A 23,205-nucleotide genomic window follows, 5' to 3' on the forward strand; every position below is an offset into this window, starting at 1 on the left:
TGTTGCTCTTGAAATCATAATGCTATTCTTTGTGGTCAAAAGAGTACATTACCATGAACATTAGTTCATCCTGCATTAAAAAAAAGCAACAAACTACTGTTCAATATTTTGCTTTTCATAATCCTTAAAATTTCAGAAAAGCTATCTCATTAGGTAGTAGCTCAACAGTGATTTATTTCCTGCTGTATTCCATAAATAATGCCCAGCCACAGAGAACAGAAGAAAGTGATCTGACAGATAGTTTAAAAAAATAGATCAAACACATTTTATACAATTATCTACAAGAAGAAAATAATTACTGCTATTATAAATCAACTAGAGCTTTGAATAGTAGTTGCAAACCTTCCTCTGAAAAATTACTGATTCAAATAAAAAAAAATTGTAGAAGGACACACCACTTCATGTGGACTTCCAGCTATGCCATTCTAGTAGAACGCTGCTCCATGTTTTACAATTATCAGATTGAAAAAAAAATTAACCCAGAGTATTACAGAAAATATTTTAAAAAATTATCTGAAATCTGTAGCACTCAAACAAAATACCATTATCCTTGCTTTCCAATGCAAGTAAAAGATGGACTAGGCTCCCTTACTGTTCACCATGTTTGTCACTTATAGAAATTACTATATTGGGGAGGGCAGAAGATTTGGTGCCAATATTAAAAAAAGAAAAAGTCATTCTGGGTAGATTGAAGGACTCACAATTTCAGATAAGGAAGAATTTTAACAGATTTTAAACAGTGGCATTGAGGCCAAAAGTCCCTCACATGCCACACTCTTATTTGTTAAAGATTATCTTGCCGTTAATATCACCTGAAAGTCAGAGAAATCTGAGCTACTACCTATTTTATGAAATGCTGAAAGCAGTCTAACAGTGCCAGTTGCCACTTAGCAACTCAACAAAACATCTTAAACGAGAGATAACGCTGCCTCAAAAACTGTAAATATCAAAATACCTGATAGTTTCAGATCCTACTTGCAAGGATGAAGTTCTGAAAGAGTTATCAAATAATCTGAAGTCTGTGGTTGTGTGATATCTCTGAACTAGTTAGTTCAGAGAGGAGGATAGACAGATCTTTTCTTAAAAGTAAGAAAGTCATTTTGATTAACTGACAAATTATTTCTGGATCACTCGATGAAGATTTCTACGAGAAAGGAAGGAGTATACCTCATATTGTATTAAGGAAACCCCCACATTTCTTTATTTGAGAAACGTTCTCCACAAGTGATGCCAGTGGAAGAGATCTCAGGGTGGCCTCTGAATCTTTGTAGCTCAAATTCTAAGTCTAGTTAATGGGACTGGTTCCAGATGAAGCATTTGAGTCAAGCAGTCTGAAATACTGAGATCAGTGGAAACAAGCAATAACCCATTTAAGACTGCTCAGTGAGCTGACCTCCCTATTTATTACTATTTCTCAATGGCAGCACAGGAACATGGGAAGCTCTAGGTAAGCATTCATTCCATCTTCTGAAACAAGGATGCTGCTGACATCATGACTTTAAATCTTATGCAACTATGGACATTAGTATTCTCTGCTACTGTAAGAACTATCTAAAATAAAAACAAACAAAGCAATAAACCACTCTCTTTTAAGGAAACATTTTTCTCCTTACCTTTCATCCAAGAGCCAGAAGATGCAAATGCAGGATATATTATTTGATAGGACTGCCCAACATATGTGACTGAATTGCCAAAGCAGGCACCAGGGACACTTATGCAATTGTAAATAAAACTCTGTGTGCGCTGGGGGAACAGTTTGCCTACAGGCTAGGCAATAACAAAAAGACACATTTAGCATTTCCTAAATTAGAACAGATGAACTTCAGAGTTTCATTTACCCATGTCTATAAACATAAAAGGCTCTCAAATCCATATAAATCAGAATTTTTGTTTTTCTCAACTTGTCAGCACTGAAAAACGAGTCTCTGAACAGCAAGCAAATCTGTTAAGATAGTTATTCTCAAATACATTGGTAATTGCAGTCCTCTTTCCAAGATGATATGCCTAGGTGTGTCTTCAAAAATGAACACCAAATAACCTATAGTAAGGCTGATCTGCAATAAGAGAATCATTCTCAAGCTTAAACAAAATGAAGTCTCAAGTCCCACAATAAAGTGGGATGTAAACCTGCATGCAGGTTCTGCATAAGTAGAGTATGATGTAATTAAGTTTACATCCACTAAGCTTATCAGTTAATGGCACATTTTATCAATTCCTCAAGAAATTTAACAGAAAAGCAGTTGTTGAAGGAGCATTAGACATTCGTACCATCAGCTGCAGCTACAAAATTTGCTTCTATTAATGTCAAATAAAAAAGTTTTATAGTGTTATTATGCCATTATTATTTACATCCAAAGCAGTCATTAATGATGGTGGTACATACTGCAGTGGAGAAAAATAAATAAAACAAGGGTTTCCTCACCTGAGTTCCTAGGAAGCACAAGGAAGCCCTGTACTATCACTGCAGCTCTGGAGCTGCTTTTCCATCTGCCCCTCCTTTGCTGCTCTTCCCACAGGCACTTCAGCCTGAGAGGCACACAGTACCAAACACTATTTGAACAATACTATTAAATCCTGTGTCTTGAGAGCAGGACTAGAGAAGTACCCTGGCCCTTTCTCCCGACTCCCTTCTCTGCACTCAGTAGCCAGTCACTCTTAAATAAGAAAATAATAATCAACTCTGATTTTAATAGGGCTAAAATCACTCTTAACCTATTTTAAACAGAAAAAAAAACTGAATGAGGTATCATTAGCTTAAAATTTCTTCCTATGCACTTCCAAAATATTAAGGACATTTTTTTGTAACAAGTTCTTCTCCACAATGCACTTCTTACCTCTTCTCTCTAAAATATATCCACACATACGTACAGGAACAATATAAGGAGAGCAAAGGAATAGGAACTGGCACAATTGGAATAAAATACCATCTTGATTGCTCTTATCAAAGTTACAAAGGAAAAGAAGAGGTCACTTAACAGCTGTAAAGAATGTGAAGTCATTGGGGGAATACTGAGAGTAAACAAACACTATTTTCCTGAGTGTAACTGACATAAATGGTCGAGGACAGGCCTCTGTGGCAAGCACCAGGAAAACAGAAGCATGGCAAACTCACACTTAATATTATGCCAAAACAATACAAATTCATGTTCATCCTTGGCAGAATTTGATGGTTTCACTGTATCATGAGGTTACAGTTTACAGTACACCATAAAATTCCCTGCAATTCATAAAATGCCACGTGGCAAAAACTAAAGCAGCAGGAATGAGATGGTAAAGAAAGGAGATGTCTTCCCTAAACACTGAGCACTCAGCCATTAAAAATATAGTAAAGAAGCACACATGTGATAGATAGGGACAGATGGCAAGTAGGGAAGCTACAGGGCAGCTAAGACTGACAGTGTTCTTGACAGCTTCAGAAAGCAGAACCACAGTCAAGCATCAAAAGGTGACCGAGTGAAGATATTTTCTCAGGGACTCTGAGGGAAAATCCCAATACAGAAAATGCAGATTGTCTCAAGCTGGGGAATCACTGTGAGGGAAGAATGAACAGGGTTTGAAAGAAGGACTAAGGAAAAGCCAGCACACTTGAATGACGTGAAGCAAGCAGTAATTTGTTTTCCAGCCTTGTAAGTAACTCTCCTTCAGCCTGAGGTTTTCCTGGGTTTATCTGGTCAGGCTGGCTGTATTTGTTTTAACCAAGTCTTTAGATTCAGGGATTGAAAAGTTCAGTCCCTTAATATTTATGCTAAATATATTTAGCATATATATAAATATATATTTATGCTAAATATAAAAAGGGAAATATGGATGCATATAGAAAGTAATTCCATCTAAAGGCACTGCCTGATTCAGAGTCCTAAGTTGTATTTCTGAAGGAAAAAAAAAATCCATCATTTTTTAAAAAGGCTTGTAGTTGAAGATTTAAAATCACATTTTCAAGAGCCACTGTGGTTTATCTTAAAAATGCCAAATGAAGGTAAAGGATTTCTTTGCTTTATACATATTTAAGAACTCACGGGTAGTATTTCTAAGCATTGCTACCATATGTACCTGTGCTAACAACTGTACCACTAAATAAAAAGCTGTCAGAATTTGCAGATTCAGAACTTCAGCTGAAAGGGATTTACCATAGCAGATGTATCTAAGCACATCTTTTTATGCACAAGTACTTTTCATTCCGACATCTCATCAAGCCAAAAATGCCTTTTCATTATGGAAAGGATTAAAAGGTGCATATACATGCAGCTCACAGAAACTTCACACGAAGTTTACTGTACTCCATGATGATTACTTTGATTCAATGGATTTATAATCCATCTATTGCAGTGCAAATGTCTGCATGAGTCTGAGTGCTATAAGGGCAATTAAGACCAAGCAACTTGAAGATGATATGATAAACCAAGTATGTGTAAAGGCATGAAAAAATTGGGGCATCCAGAAACTTCTTGTCTCCTTACCTCAAGAGTTTGTGTTTTATTCAGGCAAGTTACAAGGATTTCACATCTATTATTTAAAAACTGTTTCTCTATCAACGATTCTCAAAATGATCACTCTACTACAAGGAGTCCCTTAATGTACAATTTTGAACAGGCAACTGCTAAGAGTTCAAGGATTTGAGTTATTTCCAAAACCAAGAAAAATATACCAGGCTCACCTATTGTCAGTTTTAAAAGCTGGGAAGAGCAGTTCCAACAGTCTCCATTACACTTCACTGCCAAACTACAGATATCCTTCAGTTTCTCCTCTCCACTCACACTCACTTCTGAAAGGCCCCAGTCCCTCAGAAATACCCACAGCCTTATTGACATTTCCTGATTCCACCACTGCAGTCCACCTAAGGTTACAACACAGCCCATCCCATGTCCTTTTTTTTCCTCACCAGTCATCCCTCACACAGGCCAAATAAAAAAGGATGCCTCCTCTACGCCTTCCAAATCTTTTAATTCCCATGTCAAATTCAAAATTCCTGTCCTGAGGTTTCCCATACTTCTAACCATGCCATTATCCTTAACTTTTTCTCACAACTTTTCCTAACCTAGGTGTGTCTGATAATCAACGCCTTCAACTGAATTTGTCAAATTTTTCTGCATCTCCCAAGTCACAATAAACAAATAAGCCAATAAACAAATCAATCATTTGTCGTGCAGGGTTCCATTTGCAAAGAATGAATTCCACTTAGATTTTGGACTATCAAGGCTAACATCCTGGTTTCAGTGTACAATACAAACACTTAAAGCCTCATCGCCAGCAATAGCAAAAAAAAAAACCAAAAAAACCCCAAACAAACAAAAAAACCCCAAACCAAAGAGATAAAGAAAGAGTTAGAGTAAGAGCAGCAGGACAAACAACACTCAGCTCAGATATGAAACTTTTTTTTTATATAACCACCCTCAGTTCTATACTGAAAAGCCCCAAATGAGACACCTGGCTTACTACCATTGCTGCACTATTAGAGATAAAACTAGTTAGTTTACAGCATAAATTTCTGCACAACTTTCAGTTACATCTTTGCAACCCTGTCTTAAAGCAAGAACAGCAACTGAGAGCAGTTTGTTGTTGTTGAAGTGAGTAGGCCATTAATCAGCTCTGAATAAAATAAATTTTAAAAAAAGGCTGAGCCTGCTCTAAGAGTTTTTCAGTAATAAGACACTGTTGCTGAACTTCTCACTTAAGAGATTCTTCTTCTCACAATGGCATTCCAGATTTAGAAGACTAATCTTAAGTGCTACAAAAAAAGTGTATTATAAGACCTAAGAATAAATTTTTAGTCCTTCATTTGGAAACTTTTCTTAAGATTGAGACCAGAAAAGGGTTTTGAGAGCAGAAGAAAACTATACAAAGATAAATAGGGTTACCATTTTTTTCTGAAGCATACTACAACCACTCAACTTCCCTTGCAGACATGTTTTTAACCCCTCTCTAGATCCTACAATGTTGTCATCTTATTGCAAAAGTCCCATACCTTCTCAGTGATTTCTCATGGGCAGCTCCTCCCAGCACTAACTCCTTCGTCACAGCACAGCCAACAAACTGCATCTCTCCTCACCCAGCTAACCCACTCCTTTACAGCACTCATCTTCATTGGACACAGCTGTGGCCTATTAAGGGCAGGCCTGTTCCAAATCTTTGGTGATTAGTACAGCTGCAACTCCTCAGGGGTGAGACTGCCTTCTGCACGATTTTCTTACATTCTATCCCTCCACACTACAACGTTATTCAGGCATGATTTTCTATTACAAAAGCCACGTGGGCTTCCCACTATGCTGTACTAGCAACCATCTGCTAATTCTACTTCCTGTAATAATTTCTCCTAGTTTTCCCATTGCAGATGCTAAGCTTATTGTTAATAGTATGAATCTTTAAAAATTACTTTCAAATTGTTCAAATACCAAGTTTTAAGCACAGGGACATATCTATATTTACTAGTTGGGTTGCTTAATTCCTGGGCTCTTCTCAATACTATCTAGTTTGGAAACTGTCACTTTTAAATACCATCTGCTTTATGTCTCTTTTTTTTCATCCCTCCTTTTTCTTTTTAAGCTTCTTCCATAATTGCTTCTACCAACACTTCATTTGAAGAGAGATCCTTTGATACATCCTCCATAATGAAAGGTTCCAGTTCAGAACTTCTTTAAGCTCAAAAATGAACTTGGATACAAGAGGTAAGACAACAGCTTCTTTTTTGATAGAGCTTTATTTCTAGAGGATAGAAGAGAGATCATCTATTAGCCCTATGCATTCTCCAGTGGACTTCTTGTTCACAGTGTGTTTCAAAAAGATTAATTTTATACCTCCTGCAAATTGTTCCTCAAACACCTTTCTTAGCTGAATGTATGCATTCTTACCTTATACTGCCAGAAATTTATGAAGCTTTGCATTTTGCTCTTGTAGACAAAACTTAACTTTTAAAAAATGGTGAAAACTGCTTTGTATAACCACCTTTTATCCTGCCGTTTAACTGTGCTATGCCAGTTTATTTTTGGACTTACTATCTTTGATAGGTGCATGCATTTCCTCCAACACTCCCACATGGCATCTTCAAGTAGTTTCCATGCCACTTAAAGGATTTTACTTTTATAAATTGTCTTTAATATGGTTTTTAATTTTAAATCATTTTCTTTAGAAAAACAACCCACAAAGCAGGGGATTTTCAGAGATGGAGGTAGATGATCCTGCAAGAAACGTAAACACATTTCACAGAATGACAGTAACACTTTGAACCAGATCCTGCACACAATGGTCAGAAGCACACACAAAACTGCTTCTCCCTCTTCTGGTTTGCAGACTAACTGCTCCATGAAACACTCACTAACTGTGTACAGCAATTTAGGCTCCACATCAATCATTGCCTCAGCCACTGCTGCTGCCATGCAGGCACCAGGCTGACCAGGGAGCAATACAACCAAACCAGGAGGTTAGAACAGAATGAAAGGGCTCCAAAGAGAATGAAGGGGACGAGAACAACCACACAATAAAGTCAGCTTGTGTGCATTTACACACCACATTGCTCATGGGGCTCCAAGACCTGGGGTAACATACATGATTTTTCATGAGCTGCTGTTTCTCTTAATTTCAAACCCGTGATTATAGAGAAAAAAAATAAGAATTCAGATACTAGATGTGAATTCAAGAAGTAGGAGGCAAACAAATCTGTATTAAAAGATAATGAGAAAGCATGCGCTAACTGCTTAAAATTAGCTCTCAAAAATTTGAAGCTAAAATTTGACTACTGAGATTGAACAAGTCACTGCAGAGCAAATACACCTGCTGAAAATTAGCTTGCTACAGCAGTGTGCTTTCCTGTGTCTTGTTGCAAACAGATGTTCTATTTGGATTTCCTTGCATATTGCTTCTCTCATTAAATCCCTTTTTCCTCTATTTAACCCAGGGCTATCTCCCCCTTAACTTGTACCTAAGTTCTCCTCTTTACTTCACACATTTACAGTCCCATCAAACCATCACCTTTTCTCCCCAGGTTACAGGAGCTTCAACACTTCCCTCCTTTGCCTCTGTGGCAGGGGACAAAGCCAGGGCCCATCTGCCTTCCTTCACCTGCTGGGAAGGACTCCCCTTGATGCCTCATGTTTTAGCTTTTATATTTTTCACATTCTGTACTGCATTAGTGTGTAATTCTGAGCTTCATATGAGGGCATAGTAAGCTCTCTTCATGGAGTAGGTAGACAAAATAATTCCTTCTCTCACTGGGGACCAAGGACAAATGATCCAGATCTCAGACCCAAGAGCATAAACAATGGCAGAAGGAAGAGAGGAAAACAAGAAGGATGGGGCTTCATGGGCTAAAGCTGTAATTGGCCAATAACTCCAATATGCTAATGGACCAGAACTTATAGAAGTGTGAGACCCCGTGACCAGTCGAACATTTGGTGACCTGGGCTGTAGCCCTGGCTGGGCTCTTGTGCTGCCCAAGGTGGATCCATTCAGGCCTCCTAATAAATACCTACTTTATTATTTAGCTCCATCTAGCCTCTGTTCCAGGTCAGCCTTTACTCCTTCAGTAAGAGAGCTTACTGTCCCCTCATTTGAAGCTCAAAACCACACACTAAAGCAGTACAGACTCTGAAAAATATAAAAGCTAAAACCTGAGGCATCACCCTGTTCCTGCCTCAGGATGGAACTGATGTCTCGCACTGCAGAGCTGGGGTTCAGTACTGCCATCACACAGTCAATGGTAAAACACAGTATTTTTCTGCCAACACTAAGCCTAAATACTTTCTTCTCTAAGTCATTGCAAAAGTAAAAGACTGAGCCATGTGTTACCGAGACAACTTGCAATTGTTTAATGCTTTATCCCAGGACAAACAAGGAACCCAAATCAAAAGCAAGCAATTAAAAAAGCCCTGTGAACAGCAGCTTAAGGGAAAAGACAGAAACACAGAGTTACACAATAATGCATCTTTTCAATGCCCTGGCTTTTTAGGTAGGAAGAAAAGACACTTATTTTTTTCTTATCTGTTTCTGTGTACTGCTAGGAAAAGAGAGAACAATAAAATAAAGAATTTAGGATAGATTAAACTGGTCAGTTCTGGTAACTCTTGCAAAGCCAAACAGCTAAAAGCCCCTTTGAACTTCGAGCATAAACAATGGCAGAAGGATAATGCCCCATAAACAGGGCAGACAAGCCCAAGAGCTGATTCAAACCTGCAGCTTGCTGGACACACTGAGCAGAGAGGAGCACTACCCCAACCAGCTCATTCTGTATGCACAGAAAGCAGGTACAATGCAAAGGGGATGTGAGTCACACAAGAAAAACATAGAAAGAAAGGCAAAAGAGCTGGCAAGATAGAAAGGACAGCAATGTGGGAGAGTGGGCAACATCAGGCTGCCAAGAAGGTAAATCTGAAGTGTAGAATGTGACCTGAATAATACAAGAAGTAGTAGGCATCTTTGCAGAAAAAAAAAAAGGTAAAAATAAAAAAGTGATTGTGAAAAATAAATCTTTCATATTCCCCATGTCCTTTTAAGCTCTTCTGCGATCCACATATACAGTACAAAGGGAAAATCCTTTAGGCATATAGTATAAATTTACTTCCTGAAAGGATACACAACTTGCAATTTGGCTTAAAATATCAATGCAACTCCAACAACCCTCTTGGTAATGAAGACTTCTCAATTCACCTTTTTTTGCATTTTGTTTGGGTTTATGCTTAATATTTTCCTTTAAACTACCTGATAATGTTCTGGAATACAAGTAGCAGAGCACGAAAGAAGAATGATAAACTTCTGGCATCCCACTGCTCTCCTAATCAAAGCCACAGTTCTGTGTGGCAGCACTTAAGCTTCCCAGTCAACCTGTAAGTCAGATGCAGTCCATCAGTTTTCCTATTACTCTACTGCAAGGCCCAGCAGCCATTTAGATGGCTGGTACTGACCCATATCACAGTGGGATTCTTTATCCCATTGTCAGGTATCTGGCAATTTAATCAAAATGAAAAGAGGTATAGCCTGATCAAAAGTAATCTGCACAAGTCAGAGGCAGTGCTGCAAAACTCAGCATACATTTACATGGTTCTGGAGAGCAAAACAAAGACTTTGCTGAAAAAGGAAACGTGTCAGAGAGGGCCTGAGATGTTTAGGAAAAGTAATTTCAGTTACTCCCTTCATTTAGACAACTAAATTCTCAGTTTGAAAGAAATAATTTCCATGTGTGTTTTCAGGCTTTAAAAGCCTGACAAAAAGGCATGACCACTTTAACACAATTGAGCTGAAGCTTGTGACTCAAGTCTGTCTTGAAAACAGGGACTTTAAACCTTTACTTCATGTAAGTAAAGTGTTAAGGAGTAAAAAATAAAGAGGCACACACAAACTAACTATTCACATCTTCTGAATCTTTTCTGCTTGGCAATGTAAAGCCTTTATAACCCACATAAATGCAAAGTTCTTTGCCTATATATTTGCTGGGGTTTTTTTTTTCTGGATTCTGTATTTGCCTACAGAAGCTTTGAAACTTGCACAATAAAATCTTACATATATTAAAAGTTCAATCCAATAACTCAGGTGAAAAAAGGCAAAACAGTTATGTTCTTTCATTACAAACTCTGAGAAGTTATCTCATGTTAGTACATGAGAAAGTTTTACACTATCACTTAATTGTGAACAGTTTAATAACATTAGCACTGTAGATGGAAGTTAGAGCTCTGAAAAACATCTTCAATATGAATATGGAAACTATAAAAATGTTAGCTTTATGGATAAAAATAATTCAAACAGAAATGGTTGACTCAACATACCCTGAAATAAAAAAAAGAATTAAGAAGACAAATATGTGACTGCCTCTTATTTACTTAACTGCTACTCAAGTTCTAATTTACCTACAAAAATCAATTTAATGAGAAAAAATGTACCCTCCCCATCACCAGAGGAACATACCATCCCTTTCTTACAAGAAATGTACAAAGGAACATATTTTTTGTAACACATGCTTAATGCCAGCTTTACACTGGATGTCATGGATGCGCCACAGCCCGTGTAAAAATTTATTGCTGTAATAAGTTGTTTCTTCCAACAAACTAATGTAATGTCCACTGTGAAAAAAAAATTATTGCATATATCCTTCATTTATTTAATAAATATAGCTTCTGAGCCTGTTTCAGGAATTCTCAAATTCTCAAATACTTACTTCAACACCTTCTCATGTTGTAGCACCTTCTCCATTGTAATCTTTCTTCCCAATTTCCAAAAATAAAAACCAAACTGTACACTTAGCTTCAAGAAGGATTCAAGGAATCCTCCTCTCCACCTCTGGGAAGGTGACTGAGCAACTTCCCTGGAGCAGGGGATATTGTTTGCATTGACATCAGCAAGGATTTTGCCATGGTCTCCCACTGTGTTATTTGAGGCATGCTGGTGAGACAGGGGTACTATACAAAATCCAGCTGGTGGCTGATAACTTGTGGTGTCACTCAAGAACTGGTAGTGATGCCTATGGTGTTTAAAACACTCTATTAATGACCTGGATGGTAAGACAGAGTCTATCACATCAGAGTCTACCAGTCAGCAGGTTCAGGAATAATCCCACGTCAGAGAACTGTGTTGATGGGAAACTCATGAAGAGCAACCATGGTAAGTGATTTACTGTAAGTGTGGTAGGACTGAGAAACTGTGGACTATCTCTGAAAGTGTTCATGGCCAGGTTGGACAGGGCTTTGAACAACCTGCTCTAGTGGAAGGTGTCCCTGACCATGGCAGGCAGATTGGAGCCAGATGATCTTTGATATCCCTTCCAACCCAAACCATTTTATGATTCCATGATTCTAAGTAAAGAAAAAACTCACTCCTGTGGTGAAGTAACACACAAGACAGGCTGGGCATGCAGTGGACACAGCTCTGCAGAAACAGATCTGGGGCTCCTGGTGGACAGGAGTAACAGCCACCAAAATGCACCCTTGGGAAGTGAAGCAGGCTAACCAAGGATCAAGCTCTGTTGGCAACTAAGCAGGCTGGGGTAAGTCACTTCCCCTCACTCCACCTTTCAGCACCTGGATTGGTGTGTCTGATTTTGAGCTCACCAATAAAAGGCAGAGCTTGGTACAGTGGGAACTGCCAGCAGAGGGCTACCAAGGTTATGAAGGGGCTGGGACACATGAAGAGTCACCAAGTGAGGCTTGTTCTGTCTGGGGACAAGGCAGCAACCAGACAGATCTCATTACTCTATTCAATTTTCATGTGGGTGTAAATAGAAAAGTCATCACCTGACTCTTTTTGGATGCACACAGCAGTAAGACAGAAAGAAACCAACAAAATTTGGAAAATGGAAACATTTCTTCTAGATAAAGAGAAAAGCTCTTTTGCCCATGAGGGTGGCCAAACACTGCAAGAAGCTGCTCAGAGACCCTGTGGCACCACCATTGCTGGAGTTACTCAAAATTTCCAGGCATGTTCTAAAACAACCTGCTCTAATTAGACTGATTTTAAACAGGGGTTTGAGCAACATGACTGCCAGAGTCCCTTCCTACATAATTCTATAATAAATCCAAATGAAGTGTAGTAGAAAACAACATAAAATATTTCATTGAGTTACTCTTCTCATCTGAACCTTGTTAAGTCAGCAACAAGAAATGACCCAGCTTTAGCATGACAGAGGCGTTTCTGGCATGAAAACGAAGGTTTTGCAGTTACAGAAGTTATTCACCACTTACGTTGGGAACTTCTTGGAAAATAATGGTCCTACTCCTATCACTAAAAATTAAAGTCTAGTTAAAGGATGAAAACAACACCTGACAACTCTGCTGTTAGGGATTTACACTCCTGGAGCTAAGATGCTTAATTTACTATTTGGCTCTTTTATTACAACACTTCTCTAAAACAGGAGCTCAAACTACCTAGTACTTGAAGTTTTTCATTACCTCTGTATCTTTCTCTTCCAGTAAGTATAAAAGGAACATATGGAGAGCTTTAAACCCTAAACCATTTGTATTGGAAAAAAAAAACCTTTCAAATTTAATAATTTTGATCCTTCCTTGACCTTGCAAGACTGCAGAGTTATTTCTGCTCCCTGCTCTCTCCAGACTTCACTCTCACTTGAGGCTCACAGCTTATACCTACCTACACTGCTTTTCCTCCTTCTCTTCCTTGGAGAAGTTCCTCAAGCAAACACCATCAGTTGCTATTCCTCCTCTCCCACAGTCTCAGAGAGAGCCTGTGTGCAAAGATACATGGAATTTAAGTAAAAAATTGTAAATTGCAAGTAGACACTTTCAAGTATGCAAATACATAAACACTGAGAAACAAATGTATTTGCTATTTAAACAAAAGCCAGCTTACAAATCAAATGGAAATCTGCAAGTCAGCAAGTTCTTTACATTGAGATCATTAGAATTTAGATGAGAAATAAGAAAAATCTGTATTTTTCATTAGTGCTTTTTGAAGCGCTTTATTTCACTAACCTCACTTTCAATTTAATTTATTTGCAGAAAGTAACTGGTCTCAGAGATGTCAGCTCCTCCACACACATCCCCTGAAGGGACCATTTCCTTCCAGTATCTAAGAGCACCATGTGGCAAGACTTCTCATCAACATCAAGTTCCTTCACAGAACAGGAAATATACTCTCAAGTCAATTATGAATATCATGGTTTGTTCCATCCTCTGGAAACTGAAGCTGCATCTGCTCATTGCTTTCCTATCCCAACATTATTCTTCATATGGCATTCAAAGCTCATCCACTCCTATGCCAGTATGTTTGTTATTTCCATTGAGTTTTTAAACACTCAGAGCCACAGTCAACCCTCCATGACCCTGTCACTTTCACAACTGACATATAAGTGTATTAGTACATATAACTGTACCACATTTACATCAAACATTTTCTAACAGATTACCAACTAATAAAGAAAAAAATGGGGGTTAAGACATTGATTTTAAACACTGTTTTTTCTAAGATGACTTTAAGCTGTGGACCACACTCCAGATCTTTTTAGAAGTACACATAAGACCACCTAAGTGTAAGCTTCACAGCAGAATCAAAATCCTAATAGCTCCTATCGTTACAAGAACCCATCTTACACCTTTTCAGTCAATACATATTGAGATCTCAAGCACTGATCATGTAACAGACCATAAGTACTTCAAGAGTTACTGATTTTGCTACTCTAGCAATTTCTCTGAAAGAAGATTCATGCCATCTCAAACAAAATCCCAAAATACTTCTCTTAAAGTTTTCCCCTTAAAATAGTAGTTGTTTCAGGGCTGAATAACTGTAATCTAGAGGCTGTCCACATGAGACTCTTAATTCATGCAATTAGCCTCCTACACAGTGTTTAAAACCTTGCTCAGCAATAATAGAGCTTTTAAGGGACTTAAAAGTTACCTTCTGAAGCAACTGGGAACATTACAACATCATAGAAATTTGGGTTATAAATACTTCCAGAGAACAGGCAGCAAGTCAAACGCAATACTAAAAATATTAAAGAATACAGGCTTCCCCTAGGTCTCATTGGATCTCATTCTGCACAAACAGCAGCAGAGGCTTTACATTATATAGAAGCTCAATTCAGTGCCATGGGTTCAGCAAACCCTGGGAGAAGATGCTTTACTCTTGCTTACTTAGCAGTTAGGACATTGAAAACTGTCAACACACCTGAAGGGAGAAATCATTCAGTTCAACCAGATCTTTACAGTTTCCATTCAGCTTCTCCTGTGATCACCAGAGCTGAGCTGGCAGAGACTTTTTTCTTCTCCACAAAGAGTTCTCAAAAAAAAACTCCACAAGCAAGCTTACAATTTTATTCCTATTTTTGCCACTGGCTGGGTCTACAGATCTGAGCTCTATCCGTGTAATGGCATTACACAGCAACTTTTCCCATTCACAAAATAACCTTTCCCATTCTGCCTGAAACCAATACATATCCCAATGCTCTGTAAGAATTTAAGCAATACCCTATTCAAGAGGATTCTAAATGAGGCAGCTGGTTAACAGAAATTTAAAAAGTATCATAACATGAGAAAGTCCAAATAGTGGCTATGTCTTATAACACTGTACAGCCCTAGGGGATGATCCTGACACTTTCACTCTTTTCTTCTCCCACAGGACTTCTCTGCCTGGCTCCTGCACAAAAAAGAGAATAGCTCCTGCGTTGTAAAGAAAACCTTATTAGACAGCCTATTTTCCAGAAAGAAACACCAGAAAAAGGCAAATTTGTTTGGATAAATCACTAAATTCTCTTCCAGACAACTAGAACTGCAGTACAGCTGATCATTTTCATAGCATGCACCTTCCTGGCTCAAAACTTACTCTGTTCCAGTTACCCATAAATTACAATGACAGATGAATAAGAACTATCTGTTCCAATCTGAAATAGTGCTGACCACTCTTTTATCATTCCTGGCAATTAACAGTAAACATGAGTTCTAGTCATTTTTTGTAGGCAACCTGCTGAGATTTATAGCAGTATCTTTGAAAGTCTGAAGACAAGACTTGGGTGAAAGATTTTTCAGGGTTGTGACAACCTTGATGCAGAAAAGTTCTGGTACATCAATCATTTGTCTGCTATTCTGACAGGAGAAAACTCATAGCTGACACATACAGTGCAAAAGTACTTAAGGATAGCTGCTAGTTGTTGCCACAAGTTCTAGACAAGTTGTCTGTAAACAAATAGAAGAAAAATACAGAATTACAATCTCAATCAATTTGGATCGAAACAGCCTGATTTCCCTCTAAAATACAGCAACTGGCCTAAAATAGGAACATAAGAAAGGAAATACTTTACCAAAAAAAATAAATAAAGGACAACTTTAAGCAACTCCAATTACTCCCATAAGCCAAAAAGAAAACAGAGTCCAGAAAAAAAAATATGATGTGGTAAGGGCAGAACCCCCTGGAAAGCAATTCTGAGAGTTATCAAACAAAAGATTTATTACAAAGGGATTTCATCCTATTCTATGTTTGTATCAACAACATGGATGCTGAAAATAAAACCATTTTTACTAAACGTGCCAATGATGAAAAGCTAGGAAGAACAAAAAACTTAAATCAATTTTGCAAATGAAAGAAATGGACAGAAGGGGAATGAAATCCACAGGGGATGAGCACAAAGCTCCTACAAAAAGACAATGGAAAATATAAGTAATAGTCTATAATAAAATGAATAATGTCTAAATCCCAAGCTGACAGTCAATGTCAGGAAACTGAAAAATGGTAAATATCAGTGAAGTACGACCACAAGCATAACTTTCAGAATAAGCCAAGTAATCTTTTCTGGTCCATTTTGTGCTACATGTAAGAAACGAAACACAGTATTCCCACTGAAACACCACTTTTCAAGGAAACAACTGACACAAACCCAAAGAGTAGGCCATTCTTTGTGTTCCTCCAATAAAGACAAAGTGAATTGGATTTGGTTGCTATTAAGCAGGGAAGTTGAAAGAAGGCTTCTTAAGAACCAAAGTACCCAGAAGGCTACTGCAGAGAAAACGAGATTGATTTGTTCTCAGGTTCTCAAAAGACAGAGGAGATGCAATGGGCTTAAAATTGAAGTTAGCAAGATTCACACTAGGCACTTGGGGAAGACAACACCACTTTTCAATTTTAAGGACAATAAAACCCTTGAGCAGATTACACTGGAGACAGGTAAGGAAGTAAAAAACCCGCAGTCAGTAGCAGGACCACAGGAAATTATTTAGTCTTTGTTGTTTCTCACATTTATTTTAAAAACTATATAGAATTTACTGGCTCATTTCAGTAGAAGATACTAAGGTACAACAGAGAATTTGTGCTTTTTTTCAGTTTAAATATTTGTGACTTTTTATTCTCTTCTCTCCACTATCTTCAGCATAGTCCGATTTTTCAATTAACACTCGTACATTTTTGTGATGATCTGTTACCACAGCTGCAAAGACCAGAGTCTGTCTTATGTTCTATTACAGCTAGAGCTTAAAAAACAACATAATAGTCAAATAAAGGAATTCAAAAGAAGGAAAAGGAATTCTACTAATATTTTCTATTCAGCTTTGTCCATTTCAGGACTCATGGGTTTACTGCTGATTTACACTTCCATAGAAAAATGTAGCATATGCAAGTTAAAAAGGACAAGGAAATAGAGAGTATAATGGAAGTGAATTAATGAAAATCAATAGTTTTGAAGACTAAACTGCATTAATAATAAAGCTTATGGGGTTTACACAAGTTGAGTGATTTCACGTTTTCATATTAGAAAATTAGACAAAACTTACAATAAAGTGTTCTTTCAAGTGTATAGTTAAAAGATTGCCTTCCTAGTTTAATCAAATTTCAAATAAACAATAATGAATAATTATTCATTATACTGCAGGCATCATCCGCAAGGGATACAAAGTGCCTTGATCAGGACTTGTCAGGTTCTCTCAACCCCTCCTCCACCGAGCAGAGAGACAAAGCAAGCCCCACCTCACACCCCAAGGATTACCTGGCAACCTAACAGAGGCAGATAATCAGTTTGGACAATGTCTCTGCAATATTGGATGTGGAACTTTTCTAGTTTTAGACACAGAGTCCCAATTCACAATTCTAGTCTTTCCCTAGCTATCAGTGAATGGAGGAACTGGCCCTCCAAGAAGGCAATTCAGACATGTCTGAGACCATTAAAAGGGCTGCCTGTGTTATTCTGTTTCTCCCCACTGTCTGCAGAGACAGCCTAATGTCACTCGGACTTGACACCAACTCTTCCCTGGCATACCAGGTTAGACATCTCACACCATTTCTCTTCCCATTCTTTCCTCAGGCAGTACTGGCTAAGATTCTACAGTTTCAGCTTCTTGGCACCTCTGAAGGAAAGCCAAATTCTGGGAGTGGAGCTGAACACAAGCACCAACAACTTCAATGGCTTCCTCAGAGGGCAATGCAAACACAGAAAACACTGTTACTTTAAAAATAAATTCTTGAATTAAAAAAAAATTAAAGGCACTATCCAGATAGCAGCTTTTGTAAAGGTGAAAGCTACACATTAGTATGAAAAACTAATAGGCTGGCTCTGTAGACATTTAAACAGGTATTTTAGCAGAAAATCTCACATCCTGAAAATGAAAACATATGCAAACATTTGAAGAAATAGAGCCTACAGTTTTTGTCTTGGTTTGGTTGTCTTTTAAAGTAATGTCATTCAAATGAAAAGTAATGTCACTTTGTTTTCTAACAAAAGAGAAAGTTCCACAACTTCACAGTAGCATCCAATACATTAATAACCAACAACTTTTCGTATTGAAGCTGGGACAAGGCACACCATACCATTAAGTCCCATAGAGGTAAAAGTCCATGCTGGCACTTGGACTTAAAGAAGTTCAGATTTCTGGAGCACAGCATCAGTTTTTGCCCCATGTTCCATCTGGGGTCCTGAGACTTCAAAACTCCAACACTAGGAAGAGGAAAAACTAAGCCAAATTCTTTTCAAAACCCTAATGTGATTAAACACACTGTCCATGAAAGAAAAAAAACCGAGGAGAGGTTGTGCTTCACAGGTCTTCCAGGACCTTTACCATGACTATCTACTCCTTACCAGCTAGCCCCTTTCCCCATGAATTCTAATCATAGTTTCTTCATGAAATCTTCCGAAGACCTGTGTTTAAAGGTAGGACTTAATCTAACTTGCACTATTTTTAGCACTCTAAGAAACAAATTTTCACTATCATACACTAAAAACACTTTATTCCCTTTGCTGTAGTAGAAGACAGACTGCATATACCGGGATCTGAAAGAATAGATTATATTAACACCTGCTAGTGGAGAAACAAACAAAAAAATGTGAAACACACAAAACATCTTCACTGCATCAAATACATGGCAGAGGAGATCAAACAACTTGGTAGCAAATCCATAAAAGTTTGTCCTGCCGGCCACAAAGAAAATCCATTGTCAGATATTTAAGCAACTTAGCCTAATTTTCTGACACCATAGCTGGAAGGCAGAAGAGAAAAGTTGAGCTTCTCAGGGAAGTCTACTGCTTCAAATACATTCAGGAGCTTTAAAGGAAGACTTGAAAATATTCAGTACACTTCACATTAGACACGTATGCTAGTTTCTTGCCTATTTTAGGTATTCAGTCTCCTCAATTCTCCATTCAGACATTAAAAAATACTTAAATCCATGCTTCTAATAGTACAGCAAAGTAGTTTGGGCTTGATTCCAATTTCACCAGCAGCAAAGACATTCACAGCAGAGATAATCCATACTTTAGGGTTATTTGATTCCTTTTAGAGTTCCTTGAGAAGCAGAAGCCAAGCTACATGGTTATAATGACAAAATAAAGGGGAAAATGTAAAGGAGTCTCCCAGCACAAGTTATAATAGAAGAATAAACCAGTATTAAAATGATGCAATAAATTATTCACAGTGCTTTCCTCATTTATGTAAAGACAAATCAAGAAGTGCAATCTTGCACTAGCCAAATAATCAATCCACTAATTTAAAAAAAATCAGTAACAAAAAAAAAAATCAGAAAACACTGTTCACCTATAATAGCAAAGTATCACTTCTTCTTTCAGTCAAAGTAATTACTGACTATGCACTGAACCACAGTCCTATGACTGGCTGTGTAGTTCAACTTGAAGTTTTAAATTTATCTAATACAAGAATGTTTTTCTGTAATAGTACTGAAGCCACTACTCCAATTTTATTTCCCATTTGTAATCTTTGCAACTGAATTTAGCACTCAATCGTTTACCTACTAATATTCTTCATGAGAGAAAAAGTGGATTTCACTGGCAGACTATGTATTTTCAGACAATTTTACAAGTATTACTCTTCCTCCTCCCCTCCCTTTTACATTACAGGTTTCTTGAATATTCCTTAAAGCTCTACAGCTACCACCAAGTTATTTTGTCCTTGAAGACATTCCCAGCATTTCTCTTCCATCAGCAAATACATACACTTCATATTCAGCTAAAATGTTTTTCATAAAATTGTACGAATTACCTTAACAGTATTCTGCAAGTATAGCTAAAGTCCACAACCATCCACAATAAATTTAAATTATCCTGACTTTACAGGAGTCTTTCCAAATGCAACTAGCTTTGCCATATGGGAGGGCCTTTGATGTTCACATCAAATAACCTTCAAATTGGTCAACAACAATAATCAACTCTATTGTCCTGATGAATAAACCCTGTGAAAATGTGCCCATGAATGTCACGGACTATACATGTAAAGTAACAAGATACAAACCACAATGTGGAAGTAATTCTACTGAAAATTTAAAGTTTATGTATGCATAAAATCAAGATGGATACTAAAATGAAAGAACATAATGTAGCTCCCAAACTATTTAACTTTTTTTAAAGGTATTCTTCCTGTATTTCCCTTCATATTTTCCAGAGTTGAAGTCACAATTATTAAAGTGCAAAACTTTAAGCATGAATTGAGCTCATAATTCCTGAATACATGTCCAAAATCAATCAAATAGAGACAGGTTCTAATGCTAGCCTAAATAATCTGACTGAACGGTGAATAAATCAGAACAAAGACCAAAACTTACTGGATCACCCAGAGGTATCTCTTATCAAGAGAGATCGCCCATCTGACAATTATTCCATGTTTAGAACAGGCAAGACCTTTCACAAGACCCAACAAAACCACACTATAACTTGCAGAGAGGCAGCATGCACACAGAATTCCCTTTTCCACTGTCATCAGGTCACAAAGGGACATTCATAGTGCTATTTTTGTCAGTACAGAGACCACACGTGTTCTCCCGACTTTGAGCTTGCAGGGAGAGCGAGCGGCTAGGACGGCACGGGAAGCGCAGAGCCTGCCTATGTGCGAAACACGGGTGAAAGTGAGTTTAAGGGCTCAGTTGGATACTGCCAACTCCGCTAGGTACAACATTCAGCAGCTGCAACGATCCATCAGATTCTGCAGAGGCACTCTGCTTGCTGCAGAACAGCGTAGTGATTTGTTAAAGACAAGTTTCGAGAGGACGGACAGACAGGAGAAACTCGCGGGAGCAGGAGCGGAGTTTCTCTCCGCTAAGCCGCACCAAAGGCAGCTGCGGCCGCGCCGCGCGGAATCAGCGCGCATTAGAGGCACAGGGAAAGCACCGCAGGTAACACACCGGGAAGGCGAAAGCCCACAGCACACCCTCCCCCGGAACGCCAGCCTTGCCCCGCCGTTTGTTTCCTATTGAGGACGGCAGCGGACAGTTCTCGCCCTGCTGCCACGGCACCTTCCCAGGGAGCTGGGAAAGGCGGGATCTGGTTTGGAGCATCTGGAAAGCAGGCACTGACCTGAGGGTGCGGTTACCGGCGCAGCTGCGGCGCTCCATGGCGGCGGGCACGCAGCTGGTGAGCTCGGTCCAGTCGGCGTGCAGCCCGCAGCTCCAGCCGGTGGAGAAGCGGGAGAAGAGCCAGGTGTCCTTGTCGCCGCCCGGGCGGTGGCAGGCGCACTTCTTCTGCCCGGCCCGGCAGTAGCAGGGCTGCTCCAGGTGGATGTTGCGCACCAGGTGCCGCCCGAAGGTGGTGCCGCCCGTCTTCTGGATGTGGAGGAAGACGATCACGTCGCGGCCCCGCATGTCGAACCGCACCCGCCGGCACAGCTCCCCTCGGGCGAACGGGAACTTGGCCGCCAGCCGCGGCATCGCCGCCGCCTCCTCCTCCTCCTCCCGCTCCTCCGGGCCCCCCCCGCGGCGGGCGGCGGAGGCCGGCGGGCGGCGGGGGCAGGCGGCGCCGGGACAGGCGGGCGACACGTACTGGTAGACGATGAGCAGGAAGAGCAGCGCCAGCAGCGGCGGCAGCAGCCACCTGTTGAAGCGCTCGTCCATGGCGGTGCGCGGGGGCAGCGCGGCGCGGGATCAGGCGCTGCCGGCCGCTGCCGGGGCGGCCGCCCCGCTCGGATCCCGCAGCCGAGGGGCGCACGGCTCCCTCCCCGACGGCATGGTCCTGGCAGGCGGGCGACCGCGGCTCGCTCCGCTCAGCCCAGCGCGCCGCGCCGCACCCCGCCCGAGGCGGCCATCCCGCGCCCCTGCCCGCGGCTGGGCGCCGAGCGCCGTGCCCAGCACGCGCTGCCCGGCGGCGGCCGCACAGCTCCGCTCCCGATCCCGCTCCGCCGCAACTCCAGCCCAAACACAGCGCCCGGCTCCCGGCGGGGCGCGCCCCGCCCCCGCCCGCCGGCCAATCGCGGCCGAGCCGGCCGCCCAGCCAGCCAATGGGCGGGCCCAGCACGCCGGCCCTGCCGCCAATGGGAGCGCGCGGCGGCCCGGCGGGGGCGGGGGGAGCGGCCCCGCGCTCCCCTCCAGGTACCGGACCGGGACCTGCCGCGCGCGGGGCGGGGGCGGGAGGCGGCAGCAGCCAATCAGAGGGCGGGGCGGGGCGTCGGGCAGCCAATGGGAGGGGCCGGGGAGCAGCCAGGTGAGCGGGGCTCCGCTACATTCCTCATTTCCCATCAGTTTTCCCTAGGAAATGGGGGTTTGGTACCATTCGCGATCTCACGTCCGTCATTACAACCCCAAGTGCTTCATGCACGGAGGCGGACAGCGCCGACCACCCCACAGACTAACTGACTAATTGTAGAGTAGCTGGTACGCGGTGCTGCTGGTTCTTGCGGTCTTCAAACCGTCCCAAACCATGGTCCCAAACCATGAACCCCCTTCGCAGAACAGTTTCACCTCCCCGAGGCAATAACATCGGTTCCCCAGCAGCGCAGCTGTTCCATTAAAATGTCAAAAGGTTACTTTTCAATCCCTCTTGTGTATTTACAACAATCCACATCCTGAAACTGTTGTTTTCCCTACTGAAAATTATCCTTTTTGTTCTTTAATAGACATTCAAATCTTTAGCCTGCAGATCACACTCAGCAGTATTTTGCCAAAAAAAAAAAATCCGCACTGTTTTGCCTGAAGTGTGCTCCCCATAATGTTAAAAGTCTGTTACAAACACTTCATATCCAAAACCAAGCCTCATATGGCTCCTGGATTACAATATATTAATATGCAAAGCATTTTGTCTTAGAACTGATTGCACATCTTGCTTATTTAATTACAGAATGCTTTTATTTACTGAGGGATTAATTAGATATCTGACTGTGCTAAAGCAACTTTTTTGCTCAACTCTAAAGGCAGCTTCACCTCTGCAAGGCTGATAACAGAAGAGCAGTGCCTTCCCATGGGACCACTTAACTTTAGAACTTATAAAAATAGACAAATGTATTTTAAACTGAAGGTTTTTATATAGAAACCAAGAGTACTAGGAATTTTGGGGGTAGAGTATCTGCTCCCATTAGAGCTTGCCAG

General features: G+C 40.3%; 1 protein-coding gene across 1 annotated transcript in view; it reads right to left on the minus strand.

Moving 5' to 3' along the window:
- Positions 1-21,829, minus strand: part of HS6ST3 (heparan sulfate 6-O-sulfotransferase 3) — a 278,074-nt gene extending 256,245 nt beyond the window's left edge. Inside the window, exon 1 of the mRNA XM_036385709.1 lies at positions 21,206-21,829. Within this exon, the coding sequence (XP_036241602.1) occupies positions 21,206-21,738 (533 nt within the window). The 5' untranslated portion in view covers positions 21,739-21,829. The remainder of the gene's footprint in view (positions 1-21,205) is intronic.
- Between the last annotated feature and the right edge of the window lie 1,376 nt (positions 21,830-23,205).

This window comes from Molothrus ater, chromosome 2, assembly GCF_012460135.2.
Source record: "Molothrus ater isolate BHLD 08-10-18 breed brown headed cowbird chromosome 2, BPBGC_Mater_1.1, whole genome shotgun sequence".
Taxonomy (NCBI): Eukaryota; Metazoa; Chordata; class Aves; order Passeriformes; family Icteridae; genus Molothrus; species Molothrus ater.